Source organism: Cynocephalus volans, chromosome 3 (genome assembly GCF_027409185.1).
Source record: "Cynocephalus volans isolate mCynVol1 chromosome 3, mCynVol1.pri, whole genome shotgun sequence".
Lineage (NCBI taxonomy): Eukaryota > Metazoa > Chordata > Mammalia > Dermoptera > Cynocephalidae > Cynocephalus > Cynocephalus volans.
In genome coordinates, this window is record NC_084462.1 from 68,144,592 (window position 1) to 68,171,262 (window position 26,671).

The window sequence follows — 26,671 nt, forward strand, 5'->3', positions numbered from 1 at the left end:
TGCTCTGATCTTAATGATTTCTTTCCATCTGCTAACTTTAGGTTTGGATCGTTCTTGTTTTTCTAGTTCTTTAAGGTGAAGTGTTAGGTTGTTCACTTGCCATCTTTCCATTCTTCTGAGGTGAGCATTTAATGCAATAAATTTCCCCCTTAATACTGCTTTTGCAGTATCCCACAGGTTTTGGTATGATGTATCATTATTTTCATTAGTTTCAAAAATTTTTTTGATTTCCTGCTTGATTTCTTCTTGGACCCATATGTCATTAAGTAGAATGCTGTTTAATTTCCACGTGTTTGTATATTTTCCAGAGTTTTGTTTTTTATTAATTTCTAGTTTTAATCCATTGTGGTCTGAGAAAATACATGGGATAATTCCAATTTTTTTGAATTTATTGAGACTTGATTTGTGACCTAACATGTGATCTGTCCTGGAGAATGATCCATGTGCTGATGAGAAGAATGAATATTCTGAGGTTGTTGGGTGGAATGTTCTGTAGATATCTGCCAATTCCAATTGGTCTAGAGTCTTGTTTAGATCTTGTGTTTCTCTACTGATTCTTTGCCTAGATGATCTGTCGAATATTGACAGTGGGGTGTTCAGGTCCCCTGCTATTATGGTATTAGTGTCTATTTCCTTCTTTAGGTCTAATAGAGTTTGTTTTATAAATCTGGCTGCTCCAACATTGGGTGCGTACATATTTATGACTGTTATGTCTTCTTGATGGATCAGTCCTTTTATCATTAAGTAGTGTCCCTCATTGTCTCTTTTTATGGTTTTTAGTTTAAAGTCTATTTTGTCAGATATAACAATAGCTACTCCAGCTCGTTTTTCTTTTCTGTTTGCATGGTAAATCTTTTTCCATCCTTTCACTCTTAGTCTATGTGAATCTTTATGGGTGAGGTGGGTCTCTTGTAGGCAGCATATTGTTGGGTCCTCCTTTTTGATCCAGTCAGCCAGTCTGTGTCTTTTGATTGGGGAATTTAAGCCTTTTACATTAAGAGTTGTTATTGAAAGGTGTTGATTTATTCCTAGCATTTTATTGGTTGATTGGTTGTCTTAGGTGTCTTTTGTTCCTTGCTTTCTGATTTACTGTTTGGTTTCTGTGTTTGTTGGTTCCTTAGTTTGTAGATAGTGTTTTTGTTTGTTTGTTTTCTCTTCATGAATGCCATTTTTATTATACTATCGGGTTTAGATTTTTCTTGGGTTTTTATGGCAGTGGTAGTTATTTTTCAGGAACCAAACCCAGTACTCCCTTGAGGATTTCTTGTAAGGGTGGTCGTGTGGTAGTGAACTCCCACAGTTTTTGTTTGTCTGAGAAATATACTATTTGCCCTTCATTTCGGAAGGATAGCCTTGCCGGGTAGAGTATTCTTGGCTGGCAATCTTTTGTCTTTTAGTATTTTGAATATATCGTCCCATTCCTTTCTAGCTCTTAGGGTTTGTGATGAAAAGTCTGATGTTAGCCTTATTGGGGCTCCCTTATAGGTGATTTGACGCTTCTCTCTTGCAGCTTTTAAGATTCTCTCTTTGTCTCTGAGTTTTGCCAATTTGAATATAACATGTCTTGCAGAAGGCCTTTTTGGGTTGAATACGTTTGGAGATCGTTGAGCTTCCTGGATCTGAAGATCTGTGATTTTTCCTATACCTGGGAAGTTTTCTGCCACTATTTTGTTGAATATGTTTTCAATGCAATCTCCATTTTCCTCCCCTTCTGGAATACCCATGACTCGGATATTTGAGTGCTTAAGGTTGTCTGATATCTCTCTCAGATTTTCTTCAATGTCTTTGATTCTTTTTTCTTTCTTTTTGTCTGCTTGTGTTATTTCAAACAGCCCATCTTCAAGTTCAGAGGTTCTCTCTTCAACTTCGACAAGCCTGCTGGTTAAACTCTCCGTTGTGTTTTTTATTTCACTGAATAACTTCTTCAGTTCAGCAAGTTCTGCTACATTTTTTTTCAGGACATTGATTTCCTTGTACATTTCCTCTTTCAGATCCTGTATACTTTTCCTCGTTTCATCATGATGTCTAGCTGAGTTTTCTTGTATCTCATTCAGTTTGTATAGAATTATCAGTCGAAATTCCTTGTCAGTCATTTCAAGGGCTTCTTGTTCTATAGGATTTAAGATTTATTAACTTTTGGTGGTGTACTTTCTTGATTTTTTGTATTTCTGGTATCTTTTTTTTGATGTTTATTCATTGTGGCAGGGGGTTTCACAGTCCACCGGTTTGAGACTGTTGACTAACTAAGATGTTGGTGTGGTTGTCAATTTGGTATGGCTACCTCCGTGAATGCTCAGTTGGCCTCTAGTGCCTTGTGTGTATGGTTGCCTCAGGTCTTAGGCCTCTCCGGGGAACCACCTCTCTGGTCAGCTTGGACTCTGCTGGGCTGCTGGATCACGGGGCGGTACCGCAGGGTCTGTGATCTCTGCTGAGCTTTCACTTCCCATGCCGGAGTTCTCCCCGTTCTGTGCGCTCTGGCCCGGGCTGTTGAATCGTGCAGTGGTGACCCCACCGGGTGTGTGGTTTCTGTCGAGTCTCCGCTTCCCTACCCGGACGTCTCCCCTCTCTGTGCACACTGGGCTGGGCTGGGACATGTCTTCTGCAACCCTCATCTATCAGCTGGGCCTTCAAGACCCTACTTGGCACTGCCTCGCCCAGGAAGTCTACCAGGTTTCTGTTAGGCACAGATGACCGGTCGCTCTGGGTGCCTTTGTAGCACTGTGTAGATCTTTCTCGGGACTTATCACCTTCCTCCTGGTATCGCAGTTATTTGTGTACTTGTCTTATATCCCACACAAGAGCGTGAGCTCTTCGGGGGAGGAGCCCATAGCACACGGTTCACCTTTGTATCCCCCCAGCGTGGACCGAGTCCGGTGCCCGCCTGCAGTCAGCTCTCCGGCAGGTTCAAGTGAACTTGGGAACTCTCCAACCACACTATTCCTAACCAGAAATCGGTTAGGCGTTTTTCCGAACTGGTGGCCACAGAGATGGTATCTGCCTCCCAGTAACAGGAAGTTTACCGGGGTCCGTAGCCCAGGGTGTGGTGGAGTGAAAGTCGGCCCAGCTCGTACTTCCTTGCCCTCCTGACGCTGGCCGGGGACGCCCCACGCCGCCAGTCCCGCCAGAGAACCGTGGAGGGAGCGAGAGGGGAGGCCTGCCCGCAGGCCCCAGGAAGCCCCCCGCCGGGGCAAGCAAGTGGTAAGGCTCAGTGAGGAGCCAAGCCCGGCGAGGAGGACAGGCTTGGCTGAGCCAGGCCGGAGCTGCCACCACCTGAGAAAATGGAGGCAGCCCCGGGGGCGGTGAGTGGCCCGGTGGGGCTGGCGGAAGCTGGGCAGGCTTCTGCCCCCGAGCAAGGCTGGGCCAAGGGTCACTCACAGGGCTGTGCCGGGTCAGGCAGCTCCCTCTCTGCCTCTGCTTTGTCGCTGTCCCCGTTCTTGGGCGCCGCTGCCTCGGGCTGCTCATTCGGTCCCGCAGCGCAGCTCGGGAGCTCCCAGGAATCTTCTTTTATGCCGGCTTGAAACCTCGAATCCTGAATAGGGCAGCTGGCCGCCTTCAGCGCGGCCCCGGCCTCCAGGATCCTGCTGCGTCAACAGCAGCCCCGGCGCCGTGTTCCCTGTTTAGAGACTCACTTTTGCAGCTAAGAAAGAGTTCTTTTCCTGCTCCATACTTCAAAGCTGTTGCCTGTAAATGAGGCAGCCTCTCCTGCCAAGGGCAAAGTGGCGGTCATGCCCCACGACCGGCCACCAGCAGTGGTCCTCCCTTAAGAGACGGCAAGAGTAAGGTCCACAAGTTTCCCGGCTGCCTAAGGCCCAGTGGCCGCCTTTCCACCTCAGTTATTCCACGCCAACCGCCGCAGCCACCGCCATCTTAGGATCTCATGGACATCACTGAGGCTGAATTCCCTCCTGAGGTGCAGAACATGAGCACTTTGTAATGAGGTGTGTGTAGAATTTGAGCCAAAGCCTAACGAGCTTGAGTGAGTCATATCCTTCCTATTTGATTCCAGGCCAAGCCATGATCTAAGTCAAAGTTTTAAAACACAAAGTAGAATGGTGCTTCTCAGAGGCTGAGGGCCCCCGTGCTGCAGCTCGGCCAAGCTCCAGGACACCCAACCCGCTCCCTAGTCCCCCAAGACTCCTCTGTCACCCTCCGACCACCTTCACAGACGGGAGACTCCCTGGAGCAGCAGCGGAAGGAAGTAGAGCCAGAGTCCCCGGGTAAATATGGCGGGAGTCAACTTTTTAATTTTTTTACATGTCTTAGTTTTTTGGTGAAAACTGAACATTTTAAATAATATAATGTGGAACTTCTGGAAATGAGGTGATTGTTTTTGTTACTGCTGTTTTGTTATTTCATGGCTTCTCTGAATTCATTTTTTTTTTTTTTTTTTTTTTTTAATTTCATTTTGTCGATATACATTGTGGCTGATTATTGCTCCCCATCACCAAAACCTCCCGCCCTTCTCCCTCCCCCCCTCCCCCCCAACAATGTCCTTTCTGTTTGCTTGTCGTATCAACTTCAAATAATTGTGGTTGTTATATCTTCTTCCCCCCCCCCCGGTTTGTGTGTGTGTGTGTGTGTGTGTGTGTGTGAATTTATATATTAATTTTTAGCTCCCACCAATAAGTGAGAACATGTGGTATTTCTCTTTCTGTGCCTGACTTGTTTCACTTAATATAATTCTCTCAAGGTCCATCCATGTTGTTGCAAATGGCAGTAGTTCATTCGTTTTTATAGCTGAGTAGTATTCCATTGTGTAGATGTACCACATTTTCCGTATCCACTCATCCGATGATGGGCATTTGGGCTGGTTCCAACTCTTGGCTATTGTAAAGAGTGCTGAGATAAACATTGGGAAACAGGTATACCTTCGACTTGATGATTTCCATTCCTCTGGGTATATTCCCAACAGTGGGATGGCTGGGTCGTATGGTAGATCTATCTGCAATTGTTTGAGGAACCTCCATACCATTTTCCATAGAGGCTGCACCATTTTGCAGTCCCACCAACAATGTATGAGAGTTCCTTTTTCTCCGCAGCCTCGCCAGCATTTATCGTTCATAGTCTTTTGGATTTTAGCCATCCTAACTGGGGTGAGATGGTATCTCAATGTGGTTTTGATTTGCATTTCCCGGATGCTGAGTGATGTTGAGCATTTTTTCATATGTCTGTTAGCCATTTGTATATCTTCCTTAGAGAAATGCCTACTTAGCTCTTTTGCCCATTTTTTAATTGGGTTGCTTGTTTTCTTCTTGTAAAGTTGTTTGAATTCCTTATATATTCTGGATATTAATCCTTTGTCAGATGTATATTTTGCAAATATTTTCTCCCACTCTGTTGGTTGTCTTTTAACTCTTTTAATTGTTTCTTTGGCTGTGCAGAAGCTTTTTAGTTTGATATAGTCCCATTTGTTTATTTTTCCTGTGGTTGCCCGTGCTTTTGGGGTCGTATTCATGAAGTCTGTGCCCAGTCCTATTTCCTGAAGTGTTTCTCCTATGTTTTCTTTAAGAAGTTTTATTGTTTCACGGTGTATATTTAACTCCTTAATCCATTTTGAGTTGATTTTAGTATACGGTGAGAGGTATGGATCTAGTTTCATTCTCCTACATATGGATATCCAGTTATCCCAGCACCATTTGCTGAAGAGGCAGTCCCTTCGCCACTGAATAGGTTTGGTGCCTTTGTCAAAGATCAGCTGACAGTAAGTGTGTGGGTTGATTTCTGGATTCTCTATTCTATTCCATTGGTCAGTGTGTCTGTTTTTATGCCAGTACCATACTGTTTTGGTTATTATAGCTTTGTAGTATAGCTTAAAGTCAGGTAGTGTTATGCCTCCAGCTTTATTTTTTTTGCTCAGCATTGCTTTGGCTATGCGTGGTCTTTTATTGTTCCATATAAATGTCTGAATAGTTTTTTCCATTTCTGAGAAAAATGTCTTTGGAATTTTGATGGGGATTGCATTGAATTTGTAGATCACTTTGGGTAGTATGGACATTTTCACTATGTTGATTCTTCCAATCCAAGAGCATGGGATATCTTTCCATCTTCTTGTATCCTCTCTAATTTCTCTCAGCAGTGGTTTGTAGTTCTCATGATAGAGATTTTTCACCTCCTTGGTTAACTCAATTCCTAAGTATTTTATTTTTTTGGTGGCTATTGTAAATGGGCAGGCTTTCTTGATTTCTCTTTCTGCATGTTCACTATTGGAGAAAAGAAATGCTACTGATTTTTGTGTGTTGATTTTGTATCCTGCTACTGTGCTGAAATCATTTATCAATTCCAGCAGTTTTTTTGTAGAGGTTTTAGGCTGTTCGATATATAGGATCATGTCATCTGCAAACAGGGACAGTTTGACTTCATCTTTTCCAATCTGAATGCCCTTTATTTCCTTCTCTTCTCTGATTGCTCTGGCTAATACTTCCAACACCATGTTGAATAGGAGTGGTGAGAGTGGGCATCCTTGTCTAGTTCCTGTTCAGAAGGCTCCCAACAAAGAAAAGCCCAGGACCAGATGGATTCACAGCAGAATTTTACCAAACATTCAAAGAAGAATTGACACCGATTCTCTACAAACTATTCCAAAAGATTGAAATGGACGCAAATCTCCCAAACTCATTCTATGAAGCAAACATCATCCTGATACCAAAACCAGGTAAAGATATAACCAAAAAAGAAAACTACAGGCCGATATCCTTGATGAATATAGATGCAAAAATCCTCACTAAAATACTAGCAAACAGAATACAGCAACATATACGAAAAATTATTCATCACGATCAAGTGGGATTCATCCCAGGGATGCAAGGTTGGTTCAACATACGCAAATCAATAAATGTGATACACCATATTAATAAACTCAAACACAAGGACCATATGATCATCTCTATAGATGCTGAGAAAGCATTTGATAAAGTTCAGCACTCATTCATGACAAAGACCCTCTATAAGTTAGGTATAGAGGGAAAGTATCTCAACATAATTAAAGCCATATATGACAAACCCACTGCCAATATCATCCTGAATGGGGAAAAGCTGAAAGCTTTTCCTTTAAGAACAGGAACTAGACAAGGATGCCCACTCTCACCACTCCTATTCAACATAGTGTTGGAAGTACTAGCCAGAGCAATCAGAGAAGAGAAGGAAATAAAGGGCATCCAGATTGGAAAAGATGAAGTCAAACTGTCCCTTTTTGCAGATGACATGATCCTATATATCGAACAGCCCAAAACCTCTACAAAAAAACTGTTGGAATTGATAAATGATTTCAGCACAGTAGCAGGATACAAAATCAACACACAAAAATCAGTAGCATTTCTTTTCTCCAATAGTGAACATGCAGAAGGAGAAATCAAGAAAGCCTGCCCATTTACAATAGCCACCAAAAAAATAAAATACTTAGGAATTGAGTTAACCAAGGAGGTGAAAAATCTCTATCATGAGAACTACAAACCACTGCTGAGAGAAATTAGAGAGGATACAAGAAGATGGAAAGATATTCCATGCTCTTGGATTGGAAGAATCAACATAGTGAAAATGTCCATACTACCCAAAGTGATCTACAAATTCAATGCAATCCCCATCAAAATTCCAAAGACATTTTTCTCAGAAATGGAAAAAACTATTCAGACATTTATATGGAACAATAAAAGACCACGAATAGCCAAAGCAATGCTCAGCAAAAAAAATAAAGCTGGAGGCATAACACTACCTGACTTTAAGCTATACTACAAAGCTATAATAACCAAAACAGTATGGTACTGGCATAAAAACAGACACACTGACCAATGGAATAGAATAGAGAATCCAGAAATCAACCCACACACTTACTGCCATCTGATCTTTGACAAAGGCACCAAGCCTATTCACTGGGGAAGGGACTGCCTCTTCAGCAAGTGGTGCTGGAATAACTGGATATCGATATGCAGGAGAATGAAACTAGATCCATACCTCTCACCGTATACTAAAATCAACTCAAAATGGATTAAGGATTTAAATATACACCCTGAGACAATAAAACTTCTTAAAGAAAACATAGGGGAAACACTTCAGGAAATAGGAGTGGGCACAGACTTCAGGAATACGACCCCAAAAGCACGGGCAACCAAAGGAAAAATAAACAAATGGGATTATATCAAACTAAAAAGCTTCTGCACAGCAAAAGAAACAATTAAAAGAGTTAAAAGACAACCAACAGAGTGGGAGAAAATATTTGCAAAATATACATCTGACAAAGGATTAATATCCAGAATATATAAGGAACTCAAACAACTTTACAAGAAGAAAACAAGCAACCCAATTAAAAAATGGGCAAAAGAGCTAAGGAGGCATTTCTCTAAGGAAGATATCCAAATGGCCAACAGACATATGAAAAAATGCTCAACATCACTCAGCATCCGGGAAATGCAAATCAAAACCACATTGAGATACCATCTAACCCCAGTTAGGATGGCTAAAATCCAAAAGACTATGAACGATAAATGCTGGCGAGGCTGCGGAGAAAAAGGAACTCTCATACATTGTTGGTGGGACTGCAAAATGGTGCAGCCTCTATGGAAAATGGTATGGAGGTTCCTTAAACAATTGCAAATAGATCTACCATACGACCCAGCCATCCCACTGTTGGGAATATACCCAGAGGAATGGAAATCATCAAGTCGAAGGTATACCTGTTCCCCAATGTTCATCGCAGCACTCTTTACAATAGCCAAGAGTTGGAACCAGCCCAAATGCCCATCATCAGATGAGTGGATATGGAAAATGTGGTACATCTACACAATGGAATACTACTCACCTATAAAAACGAATGAAATACTGCCATTTGCAACAACATGGATGGACCTTGAGAGAATTATATTAAGTGAAACAAGTCAGGCACAGAAAGAGAAATACCACATGTTCTCACTTATTGGAGGGAGCTAAAAATTAATATATAAATTCACACACACACACACACAAACTGGGGGGGGGGGGGAAGAAGATATAACAACCACAATTATTTGAAGTTGATACAACAAACAAACAGAAAGGACATTGTTGGGGGGGAGGGGGGAGGGAAAAGGGAGGGAGGTTTTGGTGATGGGGAGCATTAATCAGCTACAATGTATATCAAAAAATAAAATAAAATAAAATAAAATAAAATAAAATTAAAAAAAAAAAAAAAGAAAATTCCAATAGGAAAAAAAAAAAAAAAAGAGAAACTAATGCCTCCTAAGCCACGTGTAAAGAAAACACCAGTATATTTTTTAAAGACTATTTTTGAACAATATTACTTGTTTAAATGAAAATCTAAAATTCTAATTGATCTTGGCTCTGAATAAAACAAGTCTGTCATACTAGGGAATGGCAAAAAAAAAAAAAAAAAAAAAATTAAAGGAAAAGCTTTCAGCTTTTCCCCATTCAGGATGATATTGGCTGTGGGTTTGGCATATATGGCTTTAATTATGTTGAGATTCTTTCCCTCTATACCTAACTTATAGAGGGTCTTTGTCATGAATGGGTGCTGAACTTTATCAAATGCTTTTTCAGCATCTATAGAGATGATCATATGGTCCTTGTGTTTGAGTTTATTAATATGGTGTATCACATTTATTGATTTGCGTATGTTGAACCAACCTTGCATCCCTGGGATGAACCCCACTTGATCGTGATGAATAATTTTACATATGTGTTGTTGTATTCTGTTTGCTAGTATTTTAGTGAGGATTTTTGCATCTATATTCATCAAGGATATCGGGCTGTAGTTTTCTTTTTTGGTTATATCTTTACCTGGTTTTGGTATCAGGATGATGTTTGCTTCATAGAATGAGTTTGGGAGATTTGCGTCCGTTTCAATCTTTTGGAATAGTTTGTAAAGAATCGGTGTCAATTCCTGTTTGAATGTTTGGTAAAATTCTGCTGTGAATCCATCTGGTCCTGGGCTTTTCTTTGTTGGGAGCCTTCTGATAACAGCTTCAATCTCCTTTATTGTTATTGGTCTGTTCAAATTTTCTACGTCTTCACGGTTCAGTTTTGAGAGCTTGTGTGTGTCCAGAAATTTATCCATTTCCTCCAGATTTTCAAATTTGTTGGCGTATAGTTGTTTATAGTAGTCTCGAATGATTCCTTGTATTTCAGATGAATCAGTTGTAATATCGCCTTTTTCATTTCTAATTTTTGTTATTTGAGTCTTCTCTCTTCTTTTTTTTGTTAGCCATGCTAATGGTTTGTCAATTTTATTTATCTTTTCAAAAAACCAACTTTTTGATTCGTTGATCTTTTGAATTTTTTTTGGTTTCCAATTTCATTCAGTTCTGCTCTGATCTTAATGATTTCTTCCCGTCTGCTAACTTTAGGATTGGATTGTTCTTGTTTTTCTAGTTCTTTAAGGTGAAGTGTTAGGTTGTTCACTTGCCATCTTTCCATTCTTCTGAAGTGAGCATTTAATGCAATAAATTTTCCCCTCAATACTGCTTTTGCAGTATCCCACAGGTTTTGGTATGATGTATCATTGTTTTCATTAGTTTCAATAAACTTTTTGATTTCCTGCTTGATTTCTTCTTGGACCCATATGTCATTAAGTAGAATGCTGTTTAATTTCCATGTGTTTGTATAGTTTCCAGAGTTTTGTTTGTTATTAATTTCTAGTTTTAATCCATTGTGGTCTGAGAAGATACATGGGATAATTCCAATTTTTTTGAATTTATTGAGACTTGATTTGTGACCTAATATGTGATCTATCTTGGAGAATGATCCATGTGCTGATGAGAAGAATGAATATTCTGAGGTTGTTGGGTGGAATATTCTGTAGATATCTGCCAATTCCAATTGGTCTAGAGTCTTGGTTAGATCTTGTGTTTCTCTACTGATTCTTTGCCTAGATGATCTGTCTAATATTGACAGTGGAGTGTTCAGGTCCCCTGCTATTATGGTATTAGTGTCTATTTCCTTCTTTAGGTCTAATAGAGTTTGTTTTATAAATCTGGCTGCTCCAACATTGGGTGCGTACATATTTATGATTGTTATGTCTTCTTGATGGATCAGTCCTTTTATCATTAAGTAGTGTCCCTCATTGTCTCTTTTTATGGTTTTTAGTTTAAAGTCTATTTTGTCAGATATAAGAATAGCCACTCCAGCTCGTTTTTCTTTTCTGTTTGCATGGTAAATCTTTTTCCATCCTTTCACTCTTAGTCTGTGTGAATCTTTATGGGTGAGGTGGGTCTCTTGTAGGCAGCATATAGTTGGGTCCTGCTTTTTGATCCAGTCAGCCAGTCTGTGTCTTTTAATTGGGGAATTTAAGCCTTTAACATTAAGAGTTGTTATTGAAAGGTGTTGATTTATTCTTAGCATTTTATTGGTTGTTTGGTTGTCTTAGGTGTCTTTTGTTCCTTGCTTTCTGATTTACTGTTTGGTTTCTTTGTTTGTTGGTTCCTTAGGTTGTAGATAGTGTTTTTGTTAGCTTGTTTTCTCTTCATGAATGCCATTTTTATTGTACTAGCGGGTTTAGATTTTTCTTAGGTTTTTATGGCAGTGGTAGTTATTTTTCAGGAACCAAACCCAGTACTCCCTTGAGGATTTCTTGTAAGGGTGGTCTTGTGGTAGTGAACTCCCGCAGTTTTTGTTTGTCTGAGAAATATACTATTTGCCCCTCATTTCGGAAGGATAGCCTTGCAGGGTAGAGTATTCTTGGCTGGCAATCTTTGTCTTTTAGTATTTTGAAAATATCATCCCATTCCTTTCTAGCTTTTAGGGTTTGTGATGAAAAGTCTGATGTTAACCTGATTGGGGCTCCCTTATAGGTGATTTGACGCTTCTCTCTTGCAGCTTTTAAGATTCTCTCTTTGTCTCTGAGTTTTGCCAATTTGACTATGACATGTCTTGGAGAAGGCCTTTTTGGGTTGAATACGTTTGGAGATCGTTGAGCTTCCTGGATCTGAAGATCTGTGATTTTTCCTATACCTGGGAAGTTTTCTGCCACTATTTTGTTGAATATGTTTTCAATGGAATCTCCATTTTCCTCCCCTTCTGGAATACCCATGACTCGGATATTTGAGCGCTTGAGGTTGTCTGATATCTCTCTCAGATTTTCTTCCATGTCCTTGATTCTTTTTTCTTTCTTTTTGTCTGCTTGTGTTATTTCAAACAGCCCATCTTCAAGTTCAGAGGTTCTCTCTTCAACTTCGACAAGCCTGCTGGTTAAACTCTCCGTTGTGTTTTTTATTTCGCTGAATAACTTCTTCAGTTCAGCAAGTTCTGCTACATTTTTTTTCAGGACATTGATTTCCTTGTATATTTCCTCTTTCAGATCCTGTATACTTTTCCTCATTTCATCATGATGTCTAGCTGAGTTTTCTTGTATCTCATTCAGTTTCCTTAGAATTATCACTCGAAATTCCTTGTCAGTTATTTCAAGGGCTTCTTGTTCTATAGGATCTAGAGTATGAGATTTATTAACTTTTGGTGGTGTACTTTCTTGATTTTTTGTATTTCTGGTGTCTTTTTTTTGGTGTTTATTCATTGTGGCAGGGGGTTTCACAGTCCACCGGTTTAAGACTAATGACTAACGAGGATGTTGCTGTGGTTGCCAATTTGGTATGGCTCCCGCCGTGACTGCTCAGTTGGCCGCTAGTGTCTTGTGTGTGTGGTTGCCTCGGGTCTTGGGCTTCTCCGGGGATCCACCTTTCTGGTCAGCTTGTACTCTGCTGGGCTGGTGGATCACGTACCACAGGGTGTGTGATCTCTGTTGAGCTTTCACTTTCTGTACAGGACTTCTCCCCGTTCCGTGTGCTCTGGCCCAGGCTGTTAGATCGTGCAGTGGCGACCCCACCGGGTGTATGGTTTCTGTCGAGTCTCCGCCTCCCTGGCCGCACGTCTCCCCCCTCTGTGCACACTGTGCTGGGTTGGGGCGTGTCTTCTGCACCCCTCGTCTATCAGCTGGGCCTTCAAGACCCTGCTCAGCACCGCCTCGCCCAGGAAGTCTACCAGGTTTCTGCTAGGCACAGACGACCGGTCTCTCTGGGTGCCTTTGTAGCACTGTGTAGATCTTTCTCGGGTCTTGTTCACCTTTGTATCCCCCCGGTATAAACCGAGTCTAGTGCCCGCCTGCAGCCTGCTCTCCGGCAGGTTCAAGCGGACCTGGGAACTCTCCTACCACACTATCCCAACCAGAAATTCGTTTGGCTTTTTTCCAAACTGGGGGTCGCAGAGATGGTATCTGCCTCCCAGTAACAGGAAGTTTACCGGGGCCGGAGTCCAGGGTGTGGTGGAGTGACAGTCGGCCCGTACTTCCTAGCCCTCCCAAAACTGGTCGGGACGCCCCACACCCCCAGCCCTGCCAGAGAACCGTGGAGGGAGTGGGAGAGGAGGTCGGCCCGCAGGGTCCGGAAAGCCCCGCGCCAGGCCAAGCAAATGGGCTCAGTGATGGCCGAGCAGGGCGGAGCTGCCCGCACCTGGGAAAATGGAGGCAGCACCGGGGCAGTAAGTGGCCTGGTGGTGCAGGCGGGGAGCCGCGTGGGCATCCACCCCCCGAACAGAGCTGTGCCAGGGATCACTCACAGTGCTGTGCCAGGTCGGGCGCTCGCTCTGTCTCTGGTTTGTTGCCTTCCGTGTTCTCGGCGCTGCCGCCTCGGGCTGTTCAGTCGCGGCGCCGCTCGGGCGCTCCCAGGAGTCTTCTTTAATGCCGGCCTGAAACCTCGAATCCTGGATAGGGCAGCTGGCCGCCTTCAGTGCGGCCCCAGCCTCCGGGATCCTGGCTGCATCCACAGCAGCCCTGGCGCCGTGTTCCCTGTTTCAAGACTCACTTTTGCAGCTAAGAATCAGTTCTTTTCCTGCTCCACACTTCAAAGCTGTTGCCTGTAAATGAGGCAGCCTCTCCTGCTGGGGGCAAAGTGGCGTTGAGCCCCCACGACCGGCCAGCAGCAGCAGTCCTCCCTTAAGAGATGGCCAGAGGAAGGTCCACAAGTTTCCCGGCTGCCTGAGGCCCAGTGGCCACCTTTTCCACCTCAGCTACTCCGCGTCAGCCGCCGCAGCTGCCGCCATCTTGAAACCACCTGAATTCATTTTGTAAAGTCTGTATTCTTTTTTCTCATGAAGCCATCAAATTGTGTGAGGCCATCCAAAACTCTACTCGGTTATCGTAGTGTTCAGTTATGATGGACAGGGATTTTTTTTAACGCTTGGAAGCATTAGGCTTCCAGTCTTTTCTACTAGGTTCTGTTTGCTTGTCATTACACTCCTTCAGCACTTAGCCAGGCAGTTGTCAATTCTGCCTTACCTTTTATTTCTTGCTTACATTAGAGCCTCAAGTTCAAACACAGGTCTCAGGTGTTTGCTGAACATGCACATATTCCTGAGCATGTGCAGTCCTGTGCACACACATGGCTTTCTATGTGCCCAGGAATATTTCAGATCTTTTCAAAGCCCCTTTTTTACCTGTCATTCACAAACTTTTCCATTTATGTTGTTTGGTTACCTTTTTTCGTTTTTGCCTCATCCTGTTACAGCCACTTTAGGCAATTGCAGCTTTTAAACAATTGCCTCTGATTATTTTTGACAAACACACATGGTGGTGGTAGTGATGGTGGTGGGTGAGTCATCTGAGTAAGGTCAAATAAAGACAGCCCTTTGAGTGAGTTTTTCCAGGGAAATTTCAGGCAGATCAAATTGTGACAGTTCTTCAGGGAAGTAGGCCTTTGGAAAAGATCCAACCCTCTTCTGATCCTGTGGCTTATAGGATGCTTTTTAAAAGAACATTGTTGTAGGATGTTGGTTTTCTCTTCAGTGTGGAGCTAGGGAGAGAAGGATAGTAATAGCTCAAGTTAAAATGTCACAGTGTTTGTTTTTCTTACTGAGATTCAGCTGTTTTTCTTGATTAAATGTTCCCCTACCAAGGATTGTTGCACGCCTTTGGTTAATTTCCAGGGTTCTTAAAAAATTGATATTGGCGATTTTTGTCAGTATTCTTGTTTCTTTTATGAAGGATTTTCAGAGGTTCTTGCTCTACCATTTTCTGTGACCTCACTCTCAATGATCTTTTCAAGAGATTAAAGTAATAATGTTAAAAAATATTTTGTATATTTACTCATGTGGTGACCATTTCTTTTCTTCATTACTTACACAGATCCATATTTTAATATACAATTTTACTTTTGCTTGAAGCACTTGCTTCAATGTCTCTTTTAGTGCAGGTTAGCTTGTGATGCATATTTTCAGCTTTGTATGTCTGAAATTGTCTTTTTTTTGGTGTTCATTTTTGAATGACTTACTGTTTTTTAGGAATTATTAAAGTTTTTTAAAAGAAATATTCTTACAGTAAAATTCTATGTCTTTTAAAACATGTTAATTTGCATAATTGGCTATGTACAATCTGGGTACAGAATAGTTTCACTACCCCATAAAATGCCATCATGATATGCCTTATCTTCATACTCTCTGCCCTGCCATACTCCCATAACTCATGGCAGCCACATGTTTGCTCTCCATTTCTATTGTTTTTTGCTTTTGAGAATGTCATATAAATAGAATCATACAGAATGTAATGTTTTGAGACTGACTTCTCTCTAAGCCTTTGAGATTCATCAAAAATGTCATTAGTTTGTTACTTTTTACTGCTAAATAGTATTACATTGTATGGATATACCACAATTTGTCAATACCTTTATTTGTTGATGGACATTTTGGTTATTTTTAAGTTTGGCTATCACAAGATGTTTGTGTGTACATAAATTTTTATTTCTCTAGTATAAACATGTAGGAGTTGGATTACTGGGTCATATTGTAAGAATATGTTTGACTTTTTGTGAAACTGTAATATTGTCTTCCAGAGGTGCTGTACCATTTTGTATTTCCCTGACACTGTATGAGTTGCTCTGCATCCCCTGCATCACTTGGCATTGCCAATTTTTCTTTTTTCTTTTAGCCATTCTAATAGGCAGGTAGTGGTATCTCATTATTGGTCTTAGTTGAATTTCTGCAGTAGCTAGTGATGTTGAACATGCTTTCTCATACTTATTTGCCATCCATATACCTTCTTTGGTGAAGTGTCTGTTGCAAAGCTATCTCTCATAATGTCCCCAAATGACCTTACATGAGTGATAAGGTTGTATTCCAATCAAAGGTTAATTAACAGGGAAAGGTTCTGATTGGCTGCTGACTTTGTAGCATTTATAGGATCAAAAGTGGTATATATGAAAATAGGAGTAGTACATTGTATATGCATATTTCTTATCTCTATGCCTGCATGTTTTCTTTTTCTAATTTTATCAAAATATAAAGAATTTGGCATTTAAATGAATATTTTTTTGATGAAATCAAAATTTCCACGTTTTAGAAATCTGTGCTATGTGATTTTTTGAAATTCCTTGAAAAAAACTTGGTATGGGAGAAAGGGAAAGGTCAGAATGGAGAAACTGTCCTAGGCATTCAAAACTCTCCAATGTCTAGCCTTTTTGTATATATAGATCACAGATGCTTTGGTGGTGTTTGAAAACCTGGGCTCTTCTCACCAGTTACTTAGGTACGGTGGAATGTAAACATTTATGAGGGATATTTCTGAAGATTTTCATGAACCTGTACGTTTGCTACTGTCACTATAGAATAATTTCTTAATACTCCATGAAATGTAATTTCACAGAAATTTAAGTGCATGCATAATAAATATAGCAGTGTTTCTCAAACTTTAGCTTACATTGGAACCACTTGAAGGGGCTATTAAAACAGATGGCTGGGCCTTCTCAGATTTTCTGGTAGTTCTGTAAGGGGCCTAAAAGTTTGTATTTTTAACAGATTTTCAGGTGATCCTTATACTTCTGGTCTCAGGACCAAACTTGGAGAATTACTGGAATAGAGATGTAGTTCTTGCGGCATCTGCTAAGTTTAACTTCTCAACCTATCTAGCATGTATGTGAGCGTCCATGGATGTGCATTCTGCACAATTACTGTTTAGCACACACAGCTTTGCATGTAGGAGATGTTCAGTAAATGGCTAGTTTAGATTTTTGGAGCTAGAGGGCATGCCATTCCCATTAGAGCCTTATGATAGGAGAAGAAAGCTCTGCAATGAATCATCTCTAACTATATCTTTTCTAGTTTTATTTCTTCAAGTGTGATGTGAATGTGTTAGGCTTGGGCAGTGGCTTCATTTTTTTTTTTTTTTTTTTTTTACTGAAGCAATCGATTGTGATTTATTTTTAATTTAAATTTTAATAAATTTTATTGAGATTTAACTTACAATAAAGTGTACACATTTAAAATGTGCAACTCAGTGAGTTTTGAGAAATGTATACAGCCCTGTAACCACCAATATACAATCAGACTACAGTATATCTTCATTACTCCTTGTACTCATTTGTAGACATTTTCCAGTCCTACCCCTATTCCCAGGCAATCTCTGATCTGCTTTCTGTTACTTTTGTTTTGCCTTCTCTAGAATTTCATATAAATGTTTTATGTAAAATGTACTCTTTATCTGGTTTCTTCTGCTTACCATAATGTTAGATATTCATCACTGTTGTTGTTTGTATTATTAGTTCATCTTTATTGCTGGGCAGTATTCCATTGTATGGTATATACTGTGAGTAACAATTTAGGAAGCTTATAATTTTTATTTTTTTGTAAATGTGTACTATACCTTTGTTTTAAATAGTTATGGTAAAGTGTAGTAGATTATGTAATGAAACTTCATTTCATTTTTACAGTTCTAAAATTATAATTATTTTGATGTAATTATTCTTTTCCTAGCACCTTGTTATTTCAGTTTAGCAAGATTGTTTAAAAATGCAAGTATAAATTTATTAAGAAATTTTGGTGGCTCTGGAATTTGAGAGAGAAATCTGAACTTAAATGACCATTAAGTTTTTAAAATTAAGATTTATCTTACCAAATAGCATAAAATAAAATCTACTTGATCTTCTTTCAGTAATTATTTGCTTTCTTTTATTTTACCTGAACTATAAATATGAGTCTGAACGTACAAGTGAATTGATTTTCTACTGTCTCTTCAGCATTTTGTTTCTTGGAGCTGATCTGAAAAGTGTTTTCCAAAAAAAAATTTTTTTTATGAAACTAATGAGAATTTTACTTTGACAGGCTTTTGGAAATGCAAAGACAGCTCATAATAACAATTCAAGTCGTTTTGGCAAGTTTATTCAAGTAAATTACCAGGAAACAGGCACTGTACTCGGGTAAGTACTGCTACTTACGGGTAGTAGAAGGCTTCAGAGCATGTTTTTATTTTTGTCATTACTCCTTTATAAACCATGAACTGTTCATTCGCTTGTTAATGAGAATAGTGACACTGGTGTCTGCGTTAAAATTTTTTCTTCTCAATGTTTTTTTCTTTGGGAAAAGTTCAAACCCTAAGAAAAGTTGTAAGACTAATGTAATAATGCTCATACACCCTTAACCTAGATTTATTAATTATTAATTGCTGCATTTACTTTTGTTTATATTATGTATATATTCACTTTTTAAAAAATTATTTCTGAATAAAGTGGTTATATAACCTGACCTGTAATTACTGTATTTCCTAAAACAACCACATTTTCCAACATACCATATTACTACTATTATACTCAAGAAATTTAATTTTATTACAATAATATTTCTCATTATACAGTTGTGATTGGAGTCCTCTGGTGGCAACAGCAATATTCTTATAAAGAATTCTTATATATCTTTTTAACAAAAATTAATAGAGTTTATTTTTTAGAGCAGTTTTAGGTTCACAGCAAAAATAAGTGAAAAGTACAGAGTTCCCATATCTCTGCCCCCACATACCCAATTTCCCCTATTATAAACATCTTGCATTAGTGTGGTCCATTTGTTACAATTGATGAGCCAATTTTGATACACTCTTATTAACTAAAGAGCATAATTTACATTAAGGTTCACTCTTTGTGTTGTACATTCTGTGGGTTTTCACAAATGTATAGACATGTGTTTAGCATTACAGTTTCACAAAGAATAGCTTTACTGCCATAAGAATCCCCTGTGTTCCACCTATTCATCTTTTCCTACTTGCTAACCCCTGGTAACTACTCATTTTCTTACTGTCTCCATAGTTTTGCCTTTTCCAGAATGCTGTATACTTTAAATTATATAGTATGTAGCCTTTTCAGATTGGATTCTTTAACTTAGCAATATGTATTTAAGTTTCTTCCATATCTTTCTGTGGCCTGATTTTATTGCAATAATGTTAAGTTTGTATATTAATTTGGGGACAGTTGACATCTTTGTGCTTTTTAGGAGTGTTTTAAATATTTTTTTGTATTTCTTCAGTTTATTTCTAAGTATTTTATTTTTATTTTTTGTTATAACTATAATTTTCTCTTGTATTGTATCTTCTTGTTACATATTGTTTGTATATATGAAGGCCATTGATTTTTATATTAATTTATATTTTAATAAATTATTAAATACTGAATTATGTTATTGTTTATATAAGTTTTACTGTTTCTTATTTCTTCTAGGTATATTATCATATCAGCAAAAAGAGATAGTTTTACTTCTTTCTTCAGTTCTTATATTTCTGATTATTTTCTATCCTATCTAATTCACCTTCAATACTGTATGATAATATTGTTTCTGATCTTTAAGTGAATGCCTTTACTTTTTCTTCATTAAGTAAAATACTGGCATTAGGACATTTTATCATATTAACCAGTTAAACATCAATTTTAATTTTCTTGAGTGTGTTTGTAATGGGTATTGAATTTTATCAAAGGCCTTTTGGCATCTATGGGTATAAGCATGTCTTCATCTTGAGATCTGTTAATATTGTAATTTTTTCCCCCCAATATTGAACCATTTTGCATCCCTGGGAAAAGAATCCCACTTGGTCAGTACAAACACACACGCATACCTACATGCATAAACAGACTTATTTATATACACACATAAATTGGTGGTTGTGTTCTGTTTGCTAGTTTTTATTCATGATTTTTGCATTTGTGTTAATAAGTGAGATTTATTTGTACTTTTCTTTTTATGCTATTTTAATTATGCATAAGTCTTATTACTTTACTTCTATACTTAAATTTTAAAATTTTGACCAAAGCTATTATGTGTATTTTCTCCACCCCCAACCCAAAACCAAAATCAATTAAAAACAAAAAACAAAACAAAACAAAAAAACAGGAGGGATAAGTCCTTCTTCAATGGCAAGATTCGTAGCTCATTTTTTTTTTTTGATTTTGAAGAATGATCAGTTTGCAAAGATACAGTTGGTATTTTTACTCATAAAAATGGGATTCAGTTAACTTGTAATACTCTTCTTAGTATTTATGATTGTGCTGCAGGTGAGGTTGATAATAGGTAATGTGTATTGCTTTATAACTTACAAAGTACTAATATATATATTTATTGATTCTCAAAACAGTTTTGTGGGGCTGAGCCCGTGGCGCACTCGGTAGCGTGCTGCGCTAGCAGCGCGGCGTCGCTCCCGCCGCCGCGGGTTCGGATCCTATATAAGAATGACCGGTGCACTCCCTGGCTGAGTGCCGGTCACAGAAAAAAAAAAAAAAAAAAAAAAAAAAAAAAAACAGTTTTGTGAATTACCAATGACAGATGTTTATTTTCCCATTTTAGGAAGGAAATTCAGGCTCTCGTGTTAAGTGACTACCTAAAAAAGTTAAACTTTTTCTTACATCAATGATAAGAAAAAATCTTCTTGATTATTAAGCCAACAAATATACACTGAACATTTTTAATTCATTTCTTTCATTAAACATTTAAGGAGTTCATTCTGAGTACCAGATACTGTGTTAAGTGTTGAGCATATAAAAAGATGTCTATGTTCTCTGCCATTAAAGTTGGGTAGACTGATATTTATATAAGATGATTACAGTAAATGAGATAAATGCAATGAATAAAATATATGTGTGGAGGACTTCATAAAAACAGGTGATTTTTATGTTGGGAATTGGAAATTTGCCAAGCAGAAGTGGGAAATCACATTATGGATTGAGTAATTGGCATTAGCAAATGAGTAGAATCATGTCAAGAACTTGGTGTACTTAAGGAGGTAAGGTAAGTTCAGTGGCTACAGAGCATGGCTCAACGGTCGGTTGGTATCAAATTGTGAATAAAGCTCTAATGTTTGTATTATCTTCTGGGCACTACGAAGCAGATTTTTGAAAATTTTATTGTAAAAAATGTCAAATATGCACAGAAGTAAAGAGAATCAATGGTATAAGGAACTCCCACTCAGATTCAACAGTTGTCAAATTTTGTCATGTTTGCTCCTTCTATCCCTCTTTTCTTTTTTCATGCTGTTTTTTTTTTTTTTTTTTTTGAATCCCAGGTAGACATAATGTCAATTCACCCCTACATATGGGGAACAAGTGAAAGTAAAGAAATAACATGAGATTAATGAATAAGATTAGATCTTATTTTATAGGTAAATAACTCTGATAACAGTATAACTCATGGATTGGAGGGGTTGTCCAGAAAGTAGCATCTTGGTATAGTTGAAAGAGAGAGCATTTGTAGTTAAAACAGACCTAGGTTCAAATCACAGTTGTGCTGTTTACTAGCTGAATGATTTTAATACTTTTGAGCGTCTGTTTCTACACTTATTAAGTAGGGGCAGTAATACTTGCCAAGCGGGGTGGTTGTCAGAATTTAACATATTAGTTTGTGTTAGTTCCTTCTCTGCCATTTTAGATAAATCAGAGATCATTTCATTAGTTTAGACTAGATGTAATATTGGTAATTCAGCAGAAGAATTAATACATTTTACTTACTGGTGGTGTTAGTGGCAATGGATTTGCAGAGAAGACACATTTGAGCTTCATTGTAATGAAGGAATGAAATTTACTGGACAGAGACTGGGAATACACTAGGGAATTAGAAGTGGGAGGAAGAACATGAACAGTGCAGTCAGGAGTGAATGGCATGCTTGAGGGAATAGCTTGTATTTGGGAGTAACTGAAGTATAGAGCATGTGTTGGGCCGGAACTGGGGGAAATAAAGCTCAAGAGTCAGATTTTGACCCCAAAAAGATTTGTGTTAAGTAATTTGGATTCAATACACTGTAGTGTAAAGTTTTTAAGTTTCAGATTATAGAACCCGTTTTCCAGTGAGATCTTAGCTGATTTCTCCTGTTTGAGTAAGAGGTATTGAAGACCTGAAAGGTACAGTATAGATAAAGAAAATAAAATCAGAAATACAATTGATGTTTCAGTTCCTCATTACTTTCAGGATAAAGTCCATTCTTTTGGCCCATAGTATTAGTTCTTCTTGATGTAGTCCACCTGCCTATCTTATGGCTAGAGAAAGCCATATTTAACTGATTGTTTTCCCCGAAGTTGATATGTGTAACCTTCTTCCATTGTGCCTTTACATAAAGAGAGTTCTTCTTGCCTTCTTCTGGTTATTTCTTCAGATTTCACATTCATTTACTTGTTCTCTTACTCACCAGATATATTTATTGAATACCATCGATGGGACTTCTTCCTTACATCCTTTTTCCTCCTCAAATTGAATCTCAGGAGTCTCTCTTGGTGCATCCATAATATCCCAGCCATTGCTCTGTAATAAACCATTATAAACTCAGTATATTAGCTGTTAGTTTACCTGTTTTCTTCATGAGTTTGTAATCCCCTCAAGAATAAGTAGTGTATCACTTATTTCCATATTCTTTGTGCTTAGTACAGTGCCCAATAAATGAATGCTTATTGAGTAAACCAGTAAATAATAAATAAATTGATTTCAAGCTGTGTTGATGCATGAATATGTAAAGAAACACAGTTTATCTTTGAGTCTTATTTAGTCATCTGTCCAAACTATAATGTCTGGTAGAACTTATGTCATGGAGGGTTTGTGTACTGTGTTTTGAACTTCTGACTTTATTTTGCTTTATTGAAAGAAAAAAAGACTCATGAGTTTATGAATTTAAATGGATAATATTAACAGCATCCATAATACAATTATAGTGGTAACTGTATTGAAATGATCTAGATAGTATTCTTTATACTTGTGCACCATCTCTAAATGAATATTCATCTACCTTATATTAAACTTTATTATTTATATCAACCAATTTTATTTTTCTTGTAGTGCCTATGTTGAAAAATATCTACTGGAGAAGTCCAGACTCGTTTATCAAGAGCATAATGAACGGTACATATTTTCATTTGTATAATTATATCAAGTTAACATCTGTATCATGAAAATAGACTTTTAGGCTTTTTGTATATTATGACCCTTAATTCAGTTTACACCATATAGTTATTATTTCTTTCTTTTCTTTTTTTTTTTCCTTTTTTTTTTTTTTTGGTGCCTGTATGGGGATTTGAACCATTGACCTTGGAGCTCTCTATTTCTGTCATGGGCAGAACACTGCAGTATTTCAGAGGCTGCTAGGAGGAGATTTTGTTGGGTATATAAAACTGTTGCCCTCTCTGAGTTCTAGGCAAACTATCAGAACAGGAAAATAGTTTCTCAGGTGGTATCTCATTGCTCCTTGTGAGTAATGTTCCTTTGGAGTTTTCTTCCATTTCTTAGTTTCTTTTGAGAAAAGTTTTCAATAACTGTATCTTTACCTCCCATTCATTCTCACAAAACCAAGGAAATCAGGCTTATATCCCACCACTCCAGTAAAATGTGTTATAAAAAGTTACTAACAACTTTCTAATAGCAGCACCTGATAAGCCCTGTAATTTGATTTCATTATAAAATCTGAGGTATATAGGACTGTAGGGATAATATTTGTGATATCCTTCAGATGAAGAAACCAAATATCAGAGAGGTAAATGATTTGCTTCATGATACAGTGCGACAAAATAATTTAAGAGCCAGAATTTGAAGTTAAACAGACCTACGTTCAAATCTTGGATATACCTTGGGCATCTCACTTAACTTCTTTACTTCTTAGTTATGTGTTACCATTTTTCAGATGGAAAACTATCTTAGGGTTGTTGGAGAATTAAATGAAATAACATTTATAGAAGGTTTAGTGTGGTCCTTATATATAATAAAAGCTTGGTAATTAATATCTAACTATTATAATGAATGACTGGTAAGATTAGGATTAGACTTCAGGCCTTTCTGTGAATTTTTTTGTGGCTAGTAGAAGTAATGAGAGATCTGAATTAGAAGTGTTTCAAAAGAAAGTGAAGGTAGTTTCAAGGAGAGAATAGCTTCATAAAGACTTACAGGGCCTATCAGGTACTGCTATTAGAAAGTTGTTGGTAAATTCATAATAACATGTTTTACTGGAGTGGTGGGTGATATAAGCCTGATTTCCTTGGTTTTGGGAGAATGCATGTGCTGTGAAGATACAGAGCTTATATACTGATATTCTGTTATCTTGCTGGATTTGATTTACAGATGTGTGTATGTATAATCTTTATTATATGTTGCTAGATTTGGTTTGCTAGTATTTTGTTGAAGATTTTTCTGTCTATGTTCATAAGAGATACTGCTTTAAGGTTTTCTTTTCTCATGATGTCTTTGTCTGGTTTTGGTATCAGGGTGATACTGGTTCACAAAATGAGGTGGGAACTGTTCTCTCTCATTTTTTGAAAGAGTTTGTGAATGATTAGGTTAACTCTAAGTGTTTTGTAGAATTCACCAGCAAAGCCATATGTTTCTGGGCTTTTATTTTTGCAAAGTTTGCATTACTAATTCAGACAGTTTAGTTGTTGTAGGTCTGGTCAGACTTTCTAGTTCATCTTTCGTCAGATTTGGTAGTTTGCATCTTTCTAGGAATTTGTCTGTTTCATCTAGGTTATTTAATGTGTTGGCAAAGATACTATTTACAGTATCTCTTATAATCTTTTTTATTTGTGTAAGGTTGGTAGTAATGTCTTTTCTCTTTATTTTCTTTCTTAATCTGTTTATCATTTATTATTTTTATTTAAAATAATTTTTTTAAAATTTATTTTTTCTATCCCCTTGTTTCATTTCTGAATTAGAGTCCTTCTCTGTCTCTCCCTGTGCTCATCTGTCTCTTCCTCTCTGTCATCAGTTTAGATAAAGTTTTATTACTTTTGTGAATCTTTTCAAATAACCAATTGGTTTCAATGATGTTCTCTATTTTTTTCTCTTCTTTGTTTCTGCTCTAATTTTTATTATTTCCTTCCTTCTCCTTGCTTTGAGTTTAGATTTTTTTCCCCCTAGTTTCTTAAAGTGGTTGGTATGTTTTATAGATTCAAGATCTTTTTAATTATGGATTTATAATTAAAAAGTCCTTCTAAGCACTGTTCCAGCTGTTTCCTGTTTCAATGTATTATGTTTTTGGTTTTGTGCGTCTCATAATGTTTTCTAATTTCCCTTGTGAGTTTTTCTTTAATCCATTGATTATTTAGGAGTAACTTGTTGAATTTCCATGTATTTGTGAATTTTGGAAATTTCTATTATTGATTTCTAATTTCACTGCAAAGTGGTTGGAGTGGTTGTATGGTTTCAGTCCCCTTAAATTTATTGAGACTGGTTTTATAGTCTAACATATGGCCTATACTGGAGAATGTTCTATGTGGGCTTGAGAAAATCTATGTCCTCATGTTGTTGGATAGACTTTTCTGTAGAAATGTGTTAGGTCTAGTTGGTATGTAGTATTTTTCAGGCCCGCTTTTTCCTGTTGTTCTTCTGTCTAGTTGTTCTGTACATTATTGAAAGTGAGGTATTGCAGTCTCTCAGTATTATTATTGAATTGTCTATTTCTTCCTTCAGTTCTTTTAATTTTTGCTCCATGTATTTTGGGGCTCTGTTACTAGATGCAGGCATATTTATAACTGTTATATCTTCTTAATGGATTAGTTCTTTTGTCATAAAATGGCCTTCTTTGTCTCTAGTAACAGTTATTGTCTTAAAGTCTATTTTATCTGATATTAATGTAGACACTTTAGCTTTCTTTAGGTTACTGTTGACATGGTAGCTTTTCCCATCTTTATTTTCAGTTTATTTGTGTCTTTAAATCTTAAGTGTGTCTCTTGTAGACAGCATGTAGTTGGATCATATGTTTTGTTTTTATCCTTTCTGCCAGTTAATCTGCCTTTGGATCACATTGTTTAATCCACTTATATTTAGTGTAATTGTAGATAAGGTAGGATTTACGAATACTATGTTTTCTATATGTGTGATATGTTTCTCTTTCTCTGTTTTCCTTTTACTGCCTTTGTTAGTGTTACATAAATATTTTCTAGTATACTATTTTAATTCTGTTGGCATTTCTTTTATTAATATTTTTTAGTTATTTTCTTAGCAGTTACCCTGGAGATTATAGTTAATACCTTAATTTATAGCAATCATTTGGATTAATAACAACTTAATTCTGTTAATATACAAGAAACTTTGCTTTTATGTAATTCTTTTCCTTATTGTTAGGCAAATCAAGTCTTTTTAATGGTATATATATCAACACAGATTTATAATTATTGTTTTATGCTGTTTTTCAAATTTAATAGGAGGAAAAAATGTTACAAACAAAAAATAAATTCATACTGTCTTTTATATTAGCCTGTAGTTAACTTTTACCAGTGTTGTTTATTTCTTCATGTTTAATTGAATCTTGTCTAGAGTCTGTTATTTCAGCCAGCAAAACTCCCTTCAGTATTTCTTGTAGGGCCCCTCTGCTAGTTATGAAGTCTCTTAGTTTTTGTTTGTCTGGAAGTATCCTAATTACTCCTTTATTTTTGAAGGATAGTTTTACTGATATACAATTTTTGATTGACAGGGAGTTTTTTTTGTTTGTTTG

General features: G+C 37.6%; 1 protein-coding gene across 1 annotated transcript in view; it reads left to right on the forward strand.

Moving 5' to 3' along the window:
* MYO9A (myosin IXA) overlaps nucleotides 1–26,671 on the forward strand; it is a 301,341-nt gene that overhangs the window by 22,857 nt on the left and 251,813 nt on the right. The window contains exons 2-3 of the mRNA XM_063090574.1: nucleotides 18,061–18,155; nucleotides 23,032–23,094. Coding sequence (XP_062946644.1) covers nucleotides 18,061–18,155; nucleotides 23,032–23,094 — 158 coding nt within the window. The remainder of the gene's footprint in view (nucleotides 1–18,060; nucleotides 18,156–23,031; nucleotides 23,095–26,671) is intronic.